Source organism: Nicotiana tomentosiformis, chromosome 5 (genome assembly GCF_000390325.3).
Source record: "Nicotiana tomentosiformis chromosome 5, ASM39032v3, whole genome shotgun sequence".
Taxonomy (NCBI): domain Eukaryota; kingdom Viridiplantae; phylum Streptophyta; class Magnoliopsida; order Solanales; family Solanaceae; genus Nicotiana; species Nicotiana tomentosiformis.
Genome location: NC_090816.1, coordinates 82,785,196 through 82,804,929, shown reverse-complemented (window position 1 = coordinate 82,804,929; position 19,734 = coordinate 82,785,196). Strand labels below are relative to the sequence as shown.

The window sequence follows — 19,734 nt, the reverse complement described above, 5'->3', positions numbered from 1 at the left end:
CGGTACAACAGAAGAAGCGCCATATATGCCGAGGCCAGGAATAAATTCGTTAAAGAAGAGGCAACCCGCTTGCTTAAAAAAATTTCGGTCTGAGATGTAAGATATCCATACTGGCTAGCCAATGTAGTAGTAGTTCCTAAGAAGAACAATAAACTTCGTATGCGTGTAAATTATAAATATATTAATAAGGCGTGCCTGAAAGATTCGTTTCCACTGCCAAATATCGATCAAATGATTGATGCCACGGTCGGGCACGAACTGATGAGTTTCCTTGATGCGTATTCCGGGTACAACCAAATTAAGATGAACTTGGAAGATCAGGAAAAGACTTCATTTATAATAAATTTCGGTACATATTGTTACAATGTAATGCCTTTCAGGTTGAAAAACGCTGGAGCCGCTTATCAGCGGCTCGTAAATAAGATGTTTGAAAAGTAAATAGGAAAGACCATGGAAGTTTATATAGACGATATGCTCGTTAAGTCTTTGAATACAGGTGACCACCTTAAGTATTTGCAAGAAACATTTGATATCTTGAGAAAGCATAACATGAAACTTAACCCCGAAAAGTGCGCATTCGGGGTCAACTCCGGTAAGTTCCTAGGGTTTCTGGTCTCACAAAGGGGAATTGAGATAAACCCCGACAAAATTAAAGCTATAGACGACATTCCGGACCAATTATCAAATGTGAAGGAAGTCAAAGACTCACAGAAAGGTTAGCAGCTTTGAGCAGGTTCATTTCTCGGTCGTCGGAAAAATGTCATCGCTTCTTTACATTGCTCAAAAAGAAGAACAATTTCGAATGGACGCTAGAGTGCTAGCAGCCTTTGAGGGACCTGAAGAAGTACTTGTCAAGCCCTCTATTGCTCTCGAAACCAGAAGAAGGCGAAGCATTGCTATTCTACCTCGCGGTTTCAGAAGTTGTGGTAAGTGCAGTTTTAGTCCGGGAGGATGAAGGTACGCAGTTTCCTATTTATTATGTTAGCAAAATTTTAACGGGAGTAGAAACTCGCTACCGACATTTGGAAAAACTGGACTTAGCTTTTGTAGTCACCGCTCAAAAGTTGAGGCCCTATTTTCAATGCCACCCAATAGCTGTGGTGACTACTTTTTCTTTGCGGAACATCCTTCATAAACCCGAGCTCTCGGGCAGATTGGCAAATGGGCCGTCGAAATAAGTGAGTTCGACATAGAATATAAACCGATGACTGCAATTAAGTCATAAGTCTTGGCTGACTTCGTGGCCAATTTTAGTCCGGGATTGCTGCCTCTGGGAACTAAGGAGGCAGTAATGGTGTCGGAATCTACATCAGGGGTTTGGACCTTATTTATGGACGGAGCCTCGAACGTAAAAGGGCCCGGGCTCGGAATAGTTTTAATCACGCATTCGGGGGAAACCTTAAGGCAAGCCATCAGCACGATCCCTTTAACTAATAATGAAGCAGAGTATGAAGCTTTGATTGTAGGGCTCGAATTGGCCCGGGGACTTGATTCCGAGGTTATCGAAATCAAATGTGACTCACAGCTGGTGGTAAATCAGGTTTGCGGGATCTTTGATACCAAAGAAGAACGTATGCAATAATACGTGGTAAAGGTCCAAACTCTTTTGGTATGATTCTGTGAGTGGTAAATCACTCATATCCCGAGAGAGGATAATGCAGAAGCAGATGCATTAGCAAACTTAGGTTCATCAACGGAAATAAAGGGACCAGAGTCCGGAACGGTGGTACAACTAATGAGCTCAGTCCTTGATATGGGTGGTTACTATGAGGTGAATTCGGCTAGTCTGGTCTGGGACTGGAGAAACGAAATAATAAACTACGTCGAGCATGGAAAGTTGCCCGACGAACCCAAAGCATCACGGGCGTTACACACCAAAGCTGCACATTATAGCTTCAGGAAATGCCAATTGTATAGAAAATCTTTCCAAGGTCCGCTGGCCCTGTGTTTAGGAGCATCAGAAGCTGACTATGTCATGAGAGAAATCCACGAAGGGATATGCGACAATCACTCAGGCGCAGAGTCTTTGGTGTTGAAATTGGTACGGACAGGATATTATTGGCCTCGCATGGCACAGGACGCCAAAGATTTCGTACGAAAATGTGATAAGTGCCAACACTATGCATCACTAGTACATAAACCGGCACAAACCTTACATTCGGTTCTGTCCTCATAGTCATTCATAAAATGGGGGATGGACATCGTCGAACCGTTGCCACCGCCTCCCGGAAAGGTAAGGTTTCTTTTAATTTTGACTGATTATTTTTCAAAATGGGTGGAAGCAGGTTCTTATCAGAAGATCGGAGAACGCGAAGTGGTCGATTTCCTATGGGAAAATATAATTTGCAGGTTCAGAATACCAAAAGAGATAGCATGCGACAATGGGCAGTAGTTTATCGATTCAAAAGTTACAAAGTTCCTCGAAGACTTGAAAATAAAGAGAATCACATCTTCGCCTTATCATCCAACCGCAAACGGTCAAGCGGAGTCGACAAACAAAGTGATTATTAAAAACCTCAAGAAAAGGTTGGAAGCAACAAAAGGCAAATGGCCCAAAGAGTTGCCCGAAGTTCTATGGGCCTACCGAACAACGGCCAAATCAAGTACAGGAGAAACTCCTTTTTCCCTCGTATACAGTGCTGAAGCCCTGATTCCGGTTGAAGTGGGTGAACCCACTTTAAGATATTCTCAGAAAAATAAAGAATCAAACAACGAAGCAATGCTAATCAACTTGGAACTGCTCAAGGGACGCAGGGACTTGGTGCACGTGAGAATAACAGCTCAAAAGTAGAGGATGGAGCGATATTACAATCAAAGAGCCAACTTTCATTTTTTCAAAGTAGGAGACTTGGTTCTAAGGAAAGTAACACAAAATACACAGGAGCTCAACGCGGGAAAGCTAGGTACAACGTGGAAAGGCCCCTACCGAATTTTAGCTATCACTGGAAAAGGTTTATACGAGTTGGAGAATGAGAATGGGGACAAATTGCCCAGCAACTGGAACGTTGCACACCTCAAAAGATATTATTGATGATGACGATGCTCAAACAGGAAGTATGTGCTGCACTTTTTTTCCCTTCGTTCAGTTTTTGTCCCAATTGGGTTTTTCTGGCAAGGTTTTTAACGAGACAACGATAGAAAGCATACTACAAAGACAACATCAATAAGACCTTTGATAGCAAGGCAAACGAACAAGCTTCCACTCGGGGACGATTAGGTAATCTTTGGTTCGATAGCAAATTCCCACCGGGAAGTTAAGTTTGCTACCGAACAGAGGTTACCCGAACGTTCATGGACACAACCCGCCAGAGGACTGTTAGGTATTCTTTCGCTCGATAGAATGGATTCCTAAGGGAAAACAAGATATGTTTCCGAGTGAAGGATTACCTAGCAATTCATTGGTAGGACACTCAAAGATACAGGACTTTCAGTGTTCCAATTCACATTCTTCACATTCGAACACTGAGGGGAATGATATGAGGATATGACAACATTGACTGCCACGTCAACCGGGAATGAAAATCCAGAAACAAAATGCTTCATCGGGACTGAGGATTGCGCAGCCAGCTCCGTAGAAACAAGTTGTACAAGATGGCCACAAGTAAAGGCAATTTCTTTTCTGTATAGCAAAATGCTTCTGTAATTTCTGAAAACAGAAGGAATAAAATAAAATCCTTTTGCTTTTATCTTGTTTCTTGTCTGAACGATGAGCTAAATTTGTTATTTGAAAGTTCAACAAGTACTTCAAATATTAGTGCCGTAATGAACATGAGACGTCCTCTTCAAGAGCACCGTAAACATAAGAGGACCCTCTCTTATAAAAACCCTCACGTTAAAGAGTTGGTTCCGTAAGAATCAATACCCGGAATCCAAAATGCCATTGGGGAAAAATATACCCGAAACCGCATTTGAAAAGGATGCAAAAAGCAAACTTGCGCAAATATTCATAGAAATCCTCATATTAAAGGGAAACTTGCGCAAATATTCATAAACACCCTCACGTTAAAGGGATAATACTCGGAACCAAAATGCTTCGAAGAAAAGGCATCCGAGACTACACATAGTAAGGTGCGAATTGAACAACATGCGCAAAATGCTTGAGCAAGTGCAAAAGTTAAAGGCTTGCATGGATATTCAAACGAAAGTAAGACTCAAACGACACTTGAACAAAAACATATGTCTTTATTTACAAGAACAGGCCAAAACATTACAAGTACAAAATGGGAAAAGAAAGGAAAAGCTAGACTGCAGTGCCCCTGGAGTCAGGAGGAAGAGAAGTATCCGCATTGCCGGGAAGGGTAGGTGGTTCTGCCGATGGCTCAACGCTTTCCCCAGTTTGGTCTTCGGCCTCATCACCTTCCGATCCTTCTTCAGTTTTTGAAAACTCGAAATCGGAATCAGAAGAACCTAGAGCATCAGACTGCATCGGGAGTCCATTTTTTGCAGCCAACATAAGCTCTCGGGCATTAGCAATTTTGGCATCAATGTCAATAATACCAGCTTTGGCCTCTTCCAAGGTTTTTCTCCTCATGCTATACATGGAATAAGTTTTTTCAACAATGAGGGAAGTAGCTCGATGCTTGAGTTCTTCTTTGAGTTGAGTAACCTTGGCGGAAAGGTTTTCCCAGGCAGATCTAGCAGATTTGAGGCTGACGTCGAGCTCGCGGACAGTTGAACTAAAGAGCCTATTATGCTTAATGGTTTTCCTGTACTTCTCTTATAGCTGGTCATGTTTCACCTCCGCAGTAGCAAGCTCTTCACTTTTGGAGTTCAAGACTGCCTCCAAGTTAATCACTCTTTCAGCGGAGACAGTCTCACAGTTGGCTGCAGCAAGAACGACGTTCTGGACTTTTGCCCATTTAGCCTTGGCCTCATCAAAATTAACCCTTAGCGGCCCAAATTTCTTGGCTAAGGGTTACCACTTCTTGCTCGCTTTGCTGCAAATGAGCCTCCAAAATAACTGCCTCAGTAGCCCTAGTTTCCAGTTCCGAGAGGCAGAGAACAGTCTGGTCCCGTTTTGCCAAAACTGATCCCGTTCAGAAGTAAGTTCTTCCTTCTCACGAATCAACCTTTGAAGGCCCTCAGAAACAAGAAAGTTGGCCTATAAAACAAGAAGAGGTACAATTTAGAATACATTCGTTCAAACTAAAAGAAATAACAGAGGAAGGAAGGAACGTACCGCTGTGGTGTTATGCATAGCATTGTTCAACAAACACTCTCCCGAGAGTGTCTAAATCTTTTCCCAATCCTTTTTTGAAGTCAAAGGCTTTAGGTAATTAGCAATCTCCACCGGTCGCGATAGCAGGTTGCACCCGGTGGAGACCGAAAGAGTGATGTTCCTCCTCCTTTGTGGATCTTCAAAAGGAGCAACATAATTTTGCCCCAAGTTCCCATGAACTGGGGACTGTGGAAGAGGAACACCTTCTTTATGGTCAGGTGCGACTGATGGAGATGGTGTAGCAACCGCTGGTGGAACAGTATACGAAGATGGAAATGATGTAGCAGTTGCTGGTGTTGGTGAAGGTGGAGATGAAGCTGATGGAGTTAAGGAGTGAGAATCAGCTGCATCAAATACAGTGTTGGTTGTTTGATGCTCGCCAACCAAAGATGGCAAGGACCCGGTACTCAGCCCCGCAACACTGGTTGCAACAATTGGGGGCCGAAAACTTGAGTTCGCATATTCTACCAAATCAGATTCTCCCCAAAGTGCCGAGAACTATCTCAACAGGTCGAGCATCCTGTTGAGATGATGAGGATCGTCGCCTTCTGTGTAAAGAAGCTCCTTCATCAACAACTTCTTCATCATCATCAATCACCACAGTGTCTACGACCGACCCAGAAGGAGGACCAGTCATCATCGCCATCGGAGATGATTCAGGGGCATCAACCTTTGCCCTTTTATTCTTTTCCCCGGTCGCGGAGGAGCGTCTTCTCTTTGTTTGTTTATCCTTCAACCGGGGACTCCGTGAAGAAGTATTTGCACCCGAAACAGGCCCGGAGATTTGAGTAAGTGCTTCCTGAAGCAGCTTCGCTGCATCAGCAAGATCAGCCAAAACGTCCTCCTCGGGGATATAAACAGAGCCCGCAGGTAGACCTAATTGCATGAACAAAGTCAGAAGGGTTCAACCAAGTTCTTCATATACAAAAATAGAGGCAAGGTAAATTAGAGTTACCATGATTTTTGGCCTTCCACTCGTATTTAAGGGCCAGATCTTTCCATGAACGAGTTTCGGGCGTTGTGACGTCCAAATCTTCTGAACCCACCGGTTCAAACCTTCCACCACCGGTGGGATCCATCGAGTTGCTGAAACATGCGAAGAGTGAAGAGATGATATGTCCATAGAAGAATATTTAGTAAGAGGAATATTATACAAAGAACTTACGAGTGTGGTTCCAAGCAACCGGAAAGGATGAAGCCGTTGTCGGAATAATGTCATTGGTGGCAACTGCAATGAACCGTTCCATCCACCTATGGTCATTGTCATCATCCATGCTAGACAACAAAGCATGGTGGCCACAGTTGCAAAGGTTTATCATTCCCCCGCGGAAGATTTTGGGGGAATAGAGATTCATCACAAGAGCTAAGGTTAGCTCCTCCCCAGTTTCTTGGCACAAGCGTCAGAGGCAGGCGATCGTCCTCAACACTGAAGGACTTACCTATGCCAAACATACCTGGTAGCGAAGGCAAAATTCCGCAATCACGGAATCAAGCGCTTCGCTCAAAGAAAACGCACCCAAAATAAAGGGATACATGAAAAAGTATGTAAAACCTTCCTTGGGAAGGGTCACTCGCTCCGATAGATCAAGAGCGCTAATTTCCAACTCATTGTAGCGGTAGTCCTCCTTCACAGCAGGAATACTGGAAGGACAAATCGAAGAAGGGTACCTACTAGCAGCCCATGTACGAGGGTTAGCAGTAGGAAATTTCTCTTCAAAATCCTTCGAAGTATTAAGCCTTCTTGGGATGATGGAATCCACTGTTGGAGGAACGGAATCCTTGGTTTTGTTCTTATTCTTTGTGGAACCACCACGTTTGGAGTAAGAAGCCATTGGAAAAGAAGAAGGTAAAAGAGTTTGTGTTTGAAGAAAATTAGAAAAAGAATGAAAAACAAGGATGCAAATCAAAAGCTCGAGCAATTGTGAAACGCAAAGGAATAGAAAGTTGCGTATAAGTAAAATTTTGGAGGCTAAATTCATGGCCATGATTACCTCGATAATCGGCAAAAGCTGTGTTGAATCATGAGATAACGCGTGTTCGGGGCATTAAATACAGAAAGACGTGTGTCTAATCAACCGTCAGAGACTTTCAGAGGGAATTATAGTAATTCCCGCCAAAAAGATATTTCTACCAACTTTCCGGTAACACAAAGTTATGTCACCGGAAAGCAGGGTGACTATCACCGAACACAGTCATTGCGCTTGTCACCGGAATGGATAACGTTCATAAAAATATATTAAATGCTCTGCGCCCGGTAGCATTTACTAAGGAATATTCTACAGCGTTAAGAGCGACGATCCATTACAAAGAATTTGGCATTTACACTCAACGTTATATCTTCATCAATGACCCTCATAATTGGCATTAAAGGAGGGCATGATCCTAGGATCTTTTTCCCTAGGCATAACTATAAATAGTGAGCTTAATTACCATTGTAAAGGACACGAATTTTCTGGCAAGAACATATACTATATTCTATACAAAACTTTATACAATTTCACTCTCTTGCTTTCTGATCTCATCATTGATGTGTTCGGAAATCGTGTTCACGGAGTAACTATATTTGCTATTTCATCTACATTCCAAGGCTAAGTACTGCGTATTTATTTGATTATTATATTATTTCAGGATTAAATTAATTTATTTATCTAAAAATTACTTATAAATTTAACTGTATCGTTTTACGGGTAAACAATACTGATCCTAAAATGGTACTCCTAGTCGTAGCCCTAAGTAGAATATTCTTCCACACAATGGAACAAGGCTTGATGAGCAATCATTTTTTGAATAGTTAAAAAAAATAAAAAAAAAAAGTAAAAGTCTGTTTGAAGAAGAAAAAAAGGCAGTTGCGTGCGGTGGGCAGCTACATCCTCAATCCAGTTGTCTTGCAAATCGCTCCACTTAGGGTACATCTCAGCACTTGCCGGAAAAAGGGAACAGGAAAAGTGTGATGGGGATTATAAGGAGCAGTTTCTCATTCATATCAGGAACTGTTTGCGGAATATACATAGCTCAGAACTACAACGTCCCCAACATTCGAAAGCTTATTGAGAACGCTTTATTCAAGGCCAAAGATGTCGAAGAGAAATATCGCAAGCCCCCCAAGCCTGGCGATCGCCTTTAGATTTCACTCTCCATATTTCAGGTTAACCATTCCTAAATCCCCAATTCCTTCGTGAATACTTATTTCTAATGTCCATAACAGTTCAACCGAGACAATCAAAAATTGTGTGACCTTTATAGCATGCTAGATTGAAATCTTCAAGTAAATTTTACCTGTTAATGATGATTTTTCGCTCGCCTTTTTACTTGACTTTCTCTATATCAAACTGTGCGCCAGAGGAATAATTTCGCCCTTTGGGCCGACCGATCAGTTGAATGCGTACTCAATCTTCAATTAGTATCACTTAAATTTGTGTAATTATGTTTATGTGGCGCTCGATGTTCCAATTAAATCTCTCAAGTTTTAGCAGGATTTTAGACTGATTGCCTTTCCTTTTATAGGAAAAGATCTGAATGGTAGACCAGTGTTCACTACCAATCCTTTGAGATAGAGACTGAGAGCTACAATAATACAATTTTATAACAAAATTTTCCTGTTAAATATTGTGTTGCTATGCATCCATTCTGGTTCATGGTTTATCAGCTAGAAGTTTTGTTTGTAATGGTGAATAGTTGCATAATTTGTCCGGTACGTACAATTGGCTGCTTGCATATTGTAATCTTTTAGTCGGCTACCTTTAGACCTTTTTACATTGAAATTTGCACCATACCAAGGAACTGTGGAATGTTTGTTTGGCTGCGGATTCTAGGACATTTTCTAATTGGGACTTAGCCATCTAGCTTTTTGGTTGATCGTTTGAAAATACTAAGCAGAACACATTTGGAAGTTCTTTTCTGTGATGTCTGACACTGGTCCGGCAGCTATTACCTATTTGGCGCTGTTCCTCAGTGTTCTGAAGAGATTGCATTTTCTGGGAGGTAAGAACAGTCTAAGTGTAATGTACCTTTGAATGATTCTGAAGAGGTTTTGAAAAATAATTTTTGTAGGATTATAGTGTCTGGAAAAAGAAAAACTATCTTCTGAAACAGTTATGTGGAAGGATGTTTTTCTGAAAACAGAAACTAAATAGCAACATGATTTTGCAAAAGTATCACTTAGACCCATGTCACTCATTCCGACGCCATTAGAAATTGGGGACAATTGATGATAAAAGTGCGCTTCTGTTTTCTTAAAGGCTTCTCTAGCGTATGGAATTGTGGCTATATCTGGTGCATTGGCTACTTCCTGCGGAGTTGCTTCTTATTCCCTTGGTACTTCACAGCACTTATAGCTTGTTTTGAGATCCAGAAAGATCAGATTCCTAGAGTCAAAAACAAGTGTTTGCTTAATTTGTTTCTGTGGTGTAAAAGTAGTCTCATAGAAAACATTGATCAATATATGGATTTCTTGGAATTGTTAGGGAAATGTTGTAACTAACTGCATGGATACTCCCAGCAGCAGCTATGTGTAATTCTGTGGTACCATCTTGGTACTAGTTAATAAAACCTTACCTTATCAACAACAACAAAAAAAGGGGTCAAAGGTTGCAAATAAAATGCATTTGAAGCCGTATGTTTGTTAAAATGATCACATGCATATGTAGTTTACTCGTTCCTTTGAATTGCCAGATATAGGTGTATGAATACCGTGGCATAGATCTCCACAACAGTTGATTGTAGAAAGGAGTTTATCCAGCTTATCTTAACATGTTATAGTATTTTTCAGGATCAAATGGGTTTTAGCATGTTCAGTTAATGCTCAGGTTAGCTCCTAAGAAAGGCTAGTATGTCTTCATGACGTTTCAATTCTAAGCTCTGAGAGGTATTGCACCTTGCTTGCTCATACATTTTGCCTTGAGTTATCAGATTTTGACATATTTGGCTAATTTTAAACGGATCTTCTCCCTCAACCTATCAAAAGGTTCGCCTCACTAGGATTATAAAGTTAAATTTGTCAAAAGCTAGCACCATAAGTAGGGTTTTAGTGAGTAGTAATAGTGATGCAAGTATTCTGTTAGACTCTCAAACGCCTGTGGGGCACTCCTTTATCCATTGGTAATACTTGACCTGTTAATATACTGGGAAGAATTGAGTTCTTTTCCTATCGATGATTCCACAAGAATGCAGTTGAGGTCTACCATTCTCCCCTATGTTAATGTTGAACTTCGTTGGTGGTGCAGGGCAGTTCCATTTCCAAGGTGAAACTAACTAATTTTATGATTGGCCTCGATTCTTTGTTCAAAGATAAAATTTTCGAAAACCATACATGTTGCCACCCAGAACCTACACTTGGATTCAACGTCAGATTGTGCTTCCTCATTACTTTATAGCCCCAAGACAATTGCTCTTTATCTCTCTTAGCAGCATATTGTCTGCATAGCCTCCATAGTGTGTGCAAGCATTCTTGGAGACGTTCTCAACATTTTTGAACAATTTACTTACCAACCCCTGATTCATCCTTTAAGCACAATTTATTACCGACCTCATGATACGTGTCCCAATGTTTTTTCCCTGAATAGCATAACCATATATAAGTCTGTCCCTCGGCCTTGAGCTGTAAAAAAGAAAGATATTTTTTTGGTCCTCTGGTGCTAGCTGGATCTGATGATATCATTGATAGGCACACTGGAAGCTTAGTAGTTCGCACCCAGATGTTGCATCAACAATCGGCTATTTGGATAGGGAAAACAATCCTTCAATCCGTACAGTGGACCTATTGAAGTATGAAGTAGCAGACTCCATGCTGTTGGATTTAACAAGTTATTTTGATGGGCTACCCTTTCGTGGTTTTATTTATTGTAATTGATATTGTTATTATTTAGGAACCGATGTCTGTTTTAAGTGGTCGTATAGCATTGTTTTATATCTGGCTGATCCCTCTTCTGAAAATGTAATGTTAAACAACGAGTTTCATCCTCGGGGGCATTACAGAAGCTACTTGAACAATGTTTCGATCGCAACTGGATGGGGTAAAATACATAAATTATCAACAAATTCAATTAGTAGGTGTCCCATTCTACAAGTTGTACACGACTTCTTGGCCAGATCGCAAGTATCTGGCATTCTTGGGACCTTAATTCTTGAATCACGTCACTCACCTCAACTACAACTAGCCTGGTCAAAAACAAACCAGCAATGAAAGCTGCTCCCATCAGCATTAGCAAAACTGCATTCCAGCTATTAGCTGAAATGTAACCCATTAGAAATGGTCCAATTGCAGCACCAATTGAGCCAGTTCCATCAATTATGGCAGTCACAGTTGCAAGTGCTCGTGAATTGCCCTTCAAAGATCTCTGTGTTCCTAGGTCAGCTGAAACGGCAGTTGTTATCAATGAACAAGTGTCAATCACAAATACTCCAGTAATCAACATTAGGATGATGTTTATAGCATGGAGATGTGTCCGTAGTTTTGATATAGGTATAGGGCTGGGATAGCACAGTACATGAAGCTAGCAGCTGTTATAGCTCTAGCATCCAACTGATCAGAGATGCAACCTGCTAGGGTTCCTCCTCCTACCCCTCCAACATCAAACAATGTTGATAAGTTTCCAGAATCCTCATTGGACAAGTATCTTCCGTCTATAGCTATTGTAACATTAAACAGACAAAAGGGTAGATACATACCTACACATAACAGAGTGAGAAAATAACTGATAACACGAGAAATATAGCATACCTGTGTGGCTAATGTAGAAGGGGGGCCAAAAGATAAATGTGTAAGACACCAACTTGACAAAGAAAAGGCAAAGAGCAAATTGTGCAACCCCAGGATTCTCCATGCTTCTATAAAACCCACAACTGATTCCCCCTCGCTGTCTGATCTCAAGAGAGGTTCATTCACTTCTTCTTCTTCTTTTGATAACAATTCATCGTCATCCTTGTTAACCCCAATAGACTCAGGATGAACTGGCAATAGAAGGAATACTACCCTCACTACTAGAAAACGGGCCAAAAGCGTCCAGGAAAACCGTCCGAAATCGGTCGGAATTGAACAAAAGCCGACCGATTTTCGACCGTTTTCAATTTGTCGAAAAATAATGGTCTTAATGCGAGGCGATCGCAGACGGTCGACATTTCCGACCGAAGTCGGTCGGTAATTTTCAACGCACTTTGACCAAATAATCTGACACAAAATAAACTTACCGACCGAATTCGGTCGGTATTCTTGAAAATAATTTTTAATTATTTTTAAATTAGCGACCGACTTCGGTTGGAATTTTAATTATTTATTTTTTTAAATATTGTTCACTTCCGACCGAACTCGGTCGGTAATATTAAAATATTTAAAATTTAAAATAAAAAATTCCGACCGAAGTCGGTCAGTGTTATTAAAATATTTAAAATTTAAAATCAAATATTCGACCGAAGTCGGCCGAAAAATTAAATGAACATTTCCGATTGACTTCTGTCGGTAGGCGATCAGTTTTTTGGGTAAGCTTTTGGCAGAATACAGTTGTTTTACAGCTACACCACCTGCCAACAATCAATCACCTATAATGAAAGCATTACATTGCTGCCATTCAACCAATAACAACAACAATAACAACAATAACAACAACAACAACTATCAAAACTATATTAACAATATTTATAGAGTTTCAAAATACCCAACAACAAAACATTTCACAAGTTAAAAGTTCAAACATCATTCAATGAGTGTTTTGTACTACATCATCTCCATCTCCACTACTAGAAGCTTCATCGTCGGCATGGTTCGAAGGATCATGACGAGAAGGATTAGCATCTGGGGAAGACTCACGAGACCGGGGAATCGGGAAAGCACCACTAGCAAGAAGATTGGCCAGCTAACCTTGAAGGACATTAAATTGTTGGTCCCTCTTTTCTAGCTGAACTTGAAGGGTATCAAGTTGTTTATCTCTCTTTTCTTCTCTAGCCTTTGTCTCTTCAAACTGTGCTTTCAGCTTTGCGATCTTCTTCTCCATACCCGAGAGAGTCGACCTATCAATTGCCTCGCACTGGGCGGAAGTCCCTATACCTCGCACTGGGCGGAAGCCCTGTCTGGAAGGCCGTATGATATCCCCTTTTTAGGACCACCAACAACATCCAACCATATCTTCTGCGCTTCTTCGTCTGAAAGGGGTGGTCGCTCGCCTTGCTCATTCGGTGGTAAGCTCTGAGTGTACTCCTCCACATTAGTCTTGTAGCGAACCTTTATTTAGAAGATAAAAAATTATTAACTATATAATATAATAAATATTAATTTCAGGTTATAGTAGTTATGAAACTTACATATGTAGTCTCCGCCCGGTCCTCGACCCATCTACTTGGATCTGTCGGTGCCTTCTTCTTCCGGATGTGAGTCTCCATGAAAAACTCATCATGAGTCATCCTCCTCCCATAGTTTTTTCCTACAAATATAATAAAACATGTTAACTAAATTAAAATATATAAATATAGTTCAATAAAAATAGATTTAAATATTTTAAGGAATTACCAGTGGTCACCTCGCACTCCCCATGCTCCTTGCACCCACACAGTGCAAGGAGCCACTCTTCTCAGATGCTCGGGCCTTCTTTCCCTGTTCACTCCTCTTCTCGAATTTATCAGTGGTTCACTGCCTCAGCAGATCCTCCCATAAATGCGGTAGAACCCATGAAAGCTTCTTGCTCTTCTTTCGAGCAGAACAAAAAGAATCAAATAGTCTCTTACGACATTTGAACTCAAAATTTACAAGAATGGCACTGTTTTGCCAGTCCTCCCAGGCACACTTAGTCTGCAAATGAAGTATGTAACGTTAGATGAAAATATTATTAATATAATGCTTAAATAGATAAGAATTGTATTAAAACCTTAAATTGGTTGAAAAGTTTCTCCACGAGCTTCGGTGGAAATTCACTCCAAGTCGCATAGGGTGCATCATACAACCGGCCAAGAGCTTCAGTGATTATCTTTGTAGTCTGATGACTAGGTATGAACCTGCAACATAGCAATTACATTAAATAAACAAGACTAGCTATTATAATTTAGCAAAAACAAAGAAGTAATAAATAAATCTTACCCATTGCCCTCAGGCCTGGTGATCATTCTATGATAATGATCATACCGCACTTCCTATGGATCATCATCCTCCGATGGATCTGAAATGTGCGTAGAAGGGGAGGCATCTGGCTCAATGCTACTATCCCGAAGGTGAAGTCTAGAAATGCTGGGAGACGAACTCTGTGGAGAGGGAGACGTGGTCGCTAATAAAGATGGATGCGATCTAGACCCCTACTGCGATCCAGACCACTGCTGCGATCTGGGTGGATGAAATCTAGATGGATGCGATCCAGGTGGTGGTGAAGCAAATGGAACAGATGACAGGCGTATCACCACATGGCCCTGTGACTGCTGACTCAGTGGACCCATGTAACTATATGCAGGATCATGTGGAGGAAGCGGGGTATAGCCCTGTGGTGGAGAATGGTAAGAATACTGCTGGGAGGGCGAATGGTAGGTAGTCTAATGAGTAGATAGATGTGGTGAAAAATTTGTGTGCCTAGAAGATTCCTGCCGGCCATCAGCAGCGGAGGGATACAAGTGCGGAGTGGAAGGAAGCGAGGGTGTCGCACTATCCTCATGATCAATAGGCCTCTTATCCTTCCTAGACCTACCTCGACCCCTACTAGTCATCTGCATAAATTAAAGAAAATGTTAGAATTGAGAATATAAATCTATATAAGTTGAGAGTGCTTGAAAAAACTAACAGGCTAGTCGTCTTCGAAGTATCCTTCCTCATCTGAAAATTCTTCCTCTTCACTTATTTCATTTTCATCAGGTGATTCGTCGTCCTCATTTTCTATGATTGTTATTTCCTCCATATCAGCTTCTTCTAATATGCGTTGAGGATGCTCCAAGTCATTTTCTAACTGATCATCCACCATTTGGTTATGTCACGACCCAAAACTCAACATGTCGTGATGTCGCCTATCATGGTACTAGGCAAGCCGACATCTCACACATACCACATTTTTTAAATTTCCAAATATACTGAAATAAATTTAAATAAGTGAGAATCTCGTAAAAACTGGATATAAACATCGTAACTCAGTACAAAATTCTCCCATAAGATCCAGGTGTCACGGAGTACATCAGCATCTACATAACAACACGGTCTAACCAATGGAACAATGTCTAGGAAAGTAGTACAGTATAAACAAGACTAAAGGATAGAGGAGGAGAGTCAAGGATTGCAGACGCCAAGGCAGCTACCTCGATGAACTACGAACTGATGAACTGTCAGGAATCAGCAACCGCCGTGGCCGAAAATACCTGGATCTACACACGAAGTGCAGGGTGTAGCGTGAGTATAACCAACTCAATAAGTAACAAGTCTAACCTGTGGTCTAAAAGCAGTGACAAGCCCAAACAATACAGTAAAGATACATAGTTTAACAATATAGAAAAATAGGCATGCTTTTAGGTTCAACAATTAAGTTTAGCACTGATAAAATATGCCAAGTGTGACTGATAAGAAGAGTATGACGTCTCTATAGCTACATGACAATGTGAAAACCGTATGTGATGCAACACAGTGAAATCCCAAGTACTCACACTCTGAGAGCACTCAATCTGACCGTCTTAATTCTCGCTCGTCACACTCAGTCACTCAGTATTGTACCATACCTGCTGCGGCGTGAAGCCCGATCCACCTATGGCCATAAGGCCCGTTGCGGCGTGCAACTCGATCCACATATATATATCCATAAGGCTTGTTGCGACGTGCAACCCGATCCACATATATATAACCATCCGAACTCCACCCGAGGCCCCCGAGACCTCAACCAAATATACCAACAAGTCCTAAAACATGATACGAACTTAGTCAAGCCTTTAAATCACATCAAACAACGCTAAAACTACGAATCACGCATCGATTCAAGCCTAAAGAACTTTTGAACTTCTAACTTCTACATTCGATGCCGAAACCTATCAAATCACGTCTGATTGACCTCAAATTTTGCACACAAGTCAAAAATGACACCACAGACCTACTCCAACTCCCGGAACCCCAATCCGAGCCTGGTAACCACAAAGTCCACTCTCGGTCAAACATCTAAATTTCCAACTTTTGCCATTTCAAGCCTAATTTAACTACGGACCTTCAAATCTCTATCCGGACACACTCCTAAGTCCAAAATCACCCAACGGAGCTAACGGGACCATCAAAAATCCATTCTGGAGTCGTTTACACGTAATTCGACATTCAGTCATCCATTTCAACTTAAGCTTCCAACCTTGAGACTAAGTGTCTCAACTAATTACGAAACCTCTCCAGACCCGAACCAACTACCCCGGCAAGTCACATAATAACAATTAAGCAGGGAATGAGCAATAAATGGGGAAGCGGGGCTATAACTCTCAAAATGACTGACCGGGTCGTAACAGGTTAACACTTGAGGTATCGTTTTGATAAGAAACATCTAGCATATTCTCAACTTCCACCCTACCAATTGGCTTAGTTTTGATTACAACCAATCAATCAGCCTTATCCCTCCGTAATTGATATGGAGCATAATACACTAGCATAACTTTTTCTGCAATTATAAAAGGATCATAGCGATCATACTCCCTATTTTTATTAACCTCAATTATGTTGTACTGCGAGTGTACATTTGTACCTCTTCTAGGTGTTGGGTCAAACTACTTGCATCGAAAAAGTATAATCTTCTTATTTGGCCTACCTGAATATGATAATTCTAGAATCTCTTTGATCACACCATAATAATCATTTTCCCCATCCTGGTTGACTTTACCACCTTTGACACACACCCCACTGTTATTGCTTTTTTATATTTGGAGTATTCCTCAGTGTGAAATTTGTAATCATTCATAAAGTACTTAGACATAGTTGTAATCGTAGGTGCAGGTCCCCAAGATATATCTTTCAAAAATTGATTAACACCGTTGTTTGGATTATTGACCTACATGTAGTGTTAAATAAATCACAAGTGAGCAGGTATATTCAAAAGTGATCTAGTATATTCACAAGTGACCAAATATGTATATTCACATGTGAGAAAGTATGTAAGATGCTCTTACACACTCTTTAAACCATGCCTCAAATGTAGAATATGCAATATCATGGCCAAATTGACTCACAAAGTCACTGAGCGCCACATTGAAAATTTTGTTAGTTGCATCAACCAAATTAAATAGTGTCCATGTAAATTAATCTTACGTCAACACTTACTTAAGAAAGGGTTGAACTTCCGGACAATTTAGCAACACATGATTTGAAGCCGATTTGTACTCCATACTACTTAGGCCCCTTTTTTGATCGATCTTTAAAACCTCGGCTTGGTTGATTGAATATGGACATTGGTGGATATAATGGATCATTCTCAATCACGATATTGTGTCGATTGGGCCTATTTCTAGCACATGGCACATGACTGTCGAAGTAGTAAGAACAAAAATGAGCAGCTTCCTTTGCAAGATAGGCTTCGCATATGGATCCTTCAATCCTATTCCTCTATTTAACAAATCGTTTACACTTGCCGAGAGTCCTGCACATTGTCATATTAGACGATAATGTTAAAGAAAATTACAAGAATCAATCAAGGTTTGATCATTACCTCTTGAATGGATACATCCACCTGCATTGAACCGGCCCTCAAAGTCACGCCTCGTGTATAAGGTAAATTGGAAGGTGTTCCATCATATCAAAGAAACCACATAGAAAAATCCTTTCAAGCTTATTACTGATTATAGGAATATTCCGATTCAATTGAAATAGGTTTTTTCCCTTAATGTGGTAGAACATAAGTCATTGAAGAATAAACTTATCTCTGTGATGGGTTTTCAGATATTTTCAGGCAAACCACAAAATGCAATAGGGATTAAGGTTTCCATGAAGATATGACAATCATGACTTTTCATATGAGTCAGCTTTCTTTCAACCATATCAGCACGTTTTCCCAGGTTCGAAGCATAGCCCTCAGACATCTTTTGGTTTGTAACCCTCTCACAAATTTGTCGTCTTTGTTCCAAAGTGAATGTGTAGCTGGCCTTTGGCTTGAACTCCTTATCATTGTTCACAGACTACAAATGTAATTCAGGTCACCTGCAATATTCTTGTAAGTCTAGTCTAGCCTTCGGGTTATCTTTTGTCTTATTCTTATCATTCATCATTGTGTTGAATAAATTGTCAAAATATTTCTTTTCAATATGCATGACTTCAAGATGGTGTCTGAGAAGATTATCCTTCCAATATGATAACTCCCAAAATATGCTCTATTTTGTCCAATTATGAGTAACACCATATCCAGGAAATCTAGAAGGTGGGGCCTCAGTAACTTTAGTGAAGTTTTGAACCCTCTCCCAAATTTTCTCACAGGACAAAATTGGAGGTGGTAAATCATGCTCAACTGTATTCTTTTTAAATGCATTCTTCATCCTTCTGAACTCATGATCAACTGGCTAGAACTGACGATGATGATCAAACCATGACTGCTTTCGGCCATGTCTAAAAGTGAACGCTTTACCATTTTCCATGCAGTAAGGACATGCTAACTTTCCAGTAGTCATCCACCCAGACAACATTCCACACGCAGGAAAATCATTAATGGTCCACATTAAATTAGCACACAAGTTGAAATTTTGCTTAGCTGATATGTTATATGTTTCAACTCCATCATATCACAACTGTTTTAGCTCATCAATCAGAGGTTGAAAATATACATCAATCAAACCCTTTGGATTGCGGGGACCGAAAATAACACAACTTAAAAAAATATATGGACTAGTCATACACATTTCAGGCGGAAGATTATACGACGTAATAAAGACCGGCCAGCATGAATATTGTGTTGTAGAAACCGAAAATGGCGTGAAACCATCATCACACAAACCTAACCGAACATTCCTTGGTTCACTATCATAATCCGGATACGTCCTATCAAAATGATTCCAAGTTTCCCCATATGAAGGATGACATATAACACCGGACGACCTTCTATTTTCATAGTGCCATCTTATATGAGGAGCGGAACTCATCGATGAGTACAACCTCTTTAATCTTGGAATAAGAGGTAAATAATGCATCGACTTCACATCAACCTTCTTCCCGCTGGAAACCCGCTTAAAATGAGGGTTTTCACAAAATTTACAACTTTCTAAATCTGCATCACCCTTATAATACAACACGCAACCATCTTCACAACAATCGATTCTCATAGACGAGAGTCCTAACTTAGAAGCCAATCTTTTAGCCTTATAGAAATCTTCAGGTATATTGAAAGTTGGGTCAACTAGTTCACTCATAAGGCCAATGAAAGAATCCAATCCCGTTTGAGAAATATTGGTATCTGATTTCATACTTAATAGTCTAACCGCAACAGACAATTGACAGTGCACACTCCCTTCACTTAGTGGACGACTAGCGACCTTTAACTGTTCATAAAAATATTTTGCCTCTTCGTTAGGAGCTTGTTCAACACTTTCATGGGGTTCACGTTTGTTTGAATAGTTTT

General features: G+C 40.6%; 1 protein-coding gene and 1 long non-coding RNA gene across 10 annotated transcripts in view; one reads left to right on the top strand and one right to left on the bottom strand.

Annotated features, from left to right (window-relative positions):
• Nucleotides 1-19,734, bottom strand: part of LOC108948455 (uncharacterized) — a 110,632-nt gene that overhangs the window by 18,664 nt on the left and 72,234 nt on the right. The window lies entirely within an intron of this gene.
• Nucleotides 7,974-11,262, top strand: LOC104118199 (uncharacterized). Of its 9 annotated transcripts, none has more exons than XR_011407886.1 (3): nucleotides 8,005-9,199; nucleotides 9,987-10,082; nucleotides 10,881-11,262. XR_011407886.1 is itself a non-coding variant. In XM_033661802.2 (2 exons), the coding sequence occupies exon 1, from the start codon at nucleotides 8,169-8,171 to the stop codon at nucleotides 8,340-8,342; it is 174 nt and encodes a 57-aa protein (XP_033517693.1). In that variant the 5' UTR covers nucleotides 8,025-8,168; the 3' UTR covers nucleotides 8,343-8,363; nucleotides 9,457-9,794. The 9 variants fall into 9 exon arrangements, 4 of the variants coding, with proteins under 4 accessions (XP_033517693.1, XP_009627694.1, XP_033517694.1 ...); XR_011407885.1 differs by having other exon boundaries at nucleotides 8,006-9,199; nucleotides 10,441-11,262; XR_011407884.1 differs by having other exon boundaries at nucleotides 8,026-8,363; nucleotides 10,881-11,220.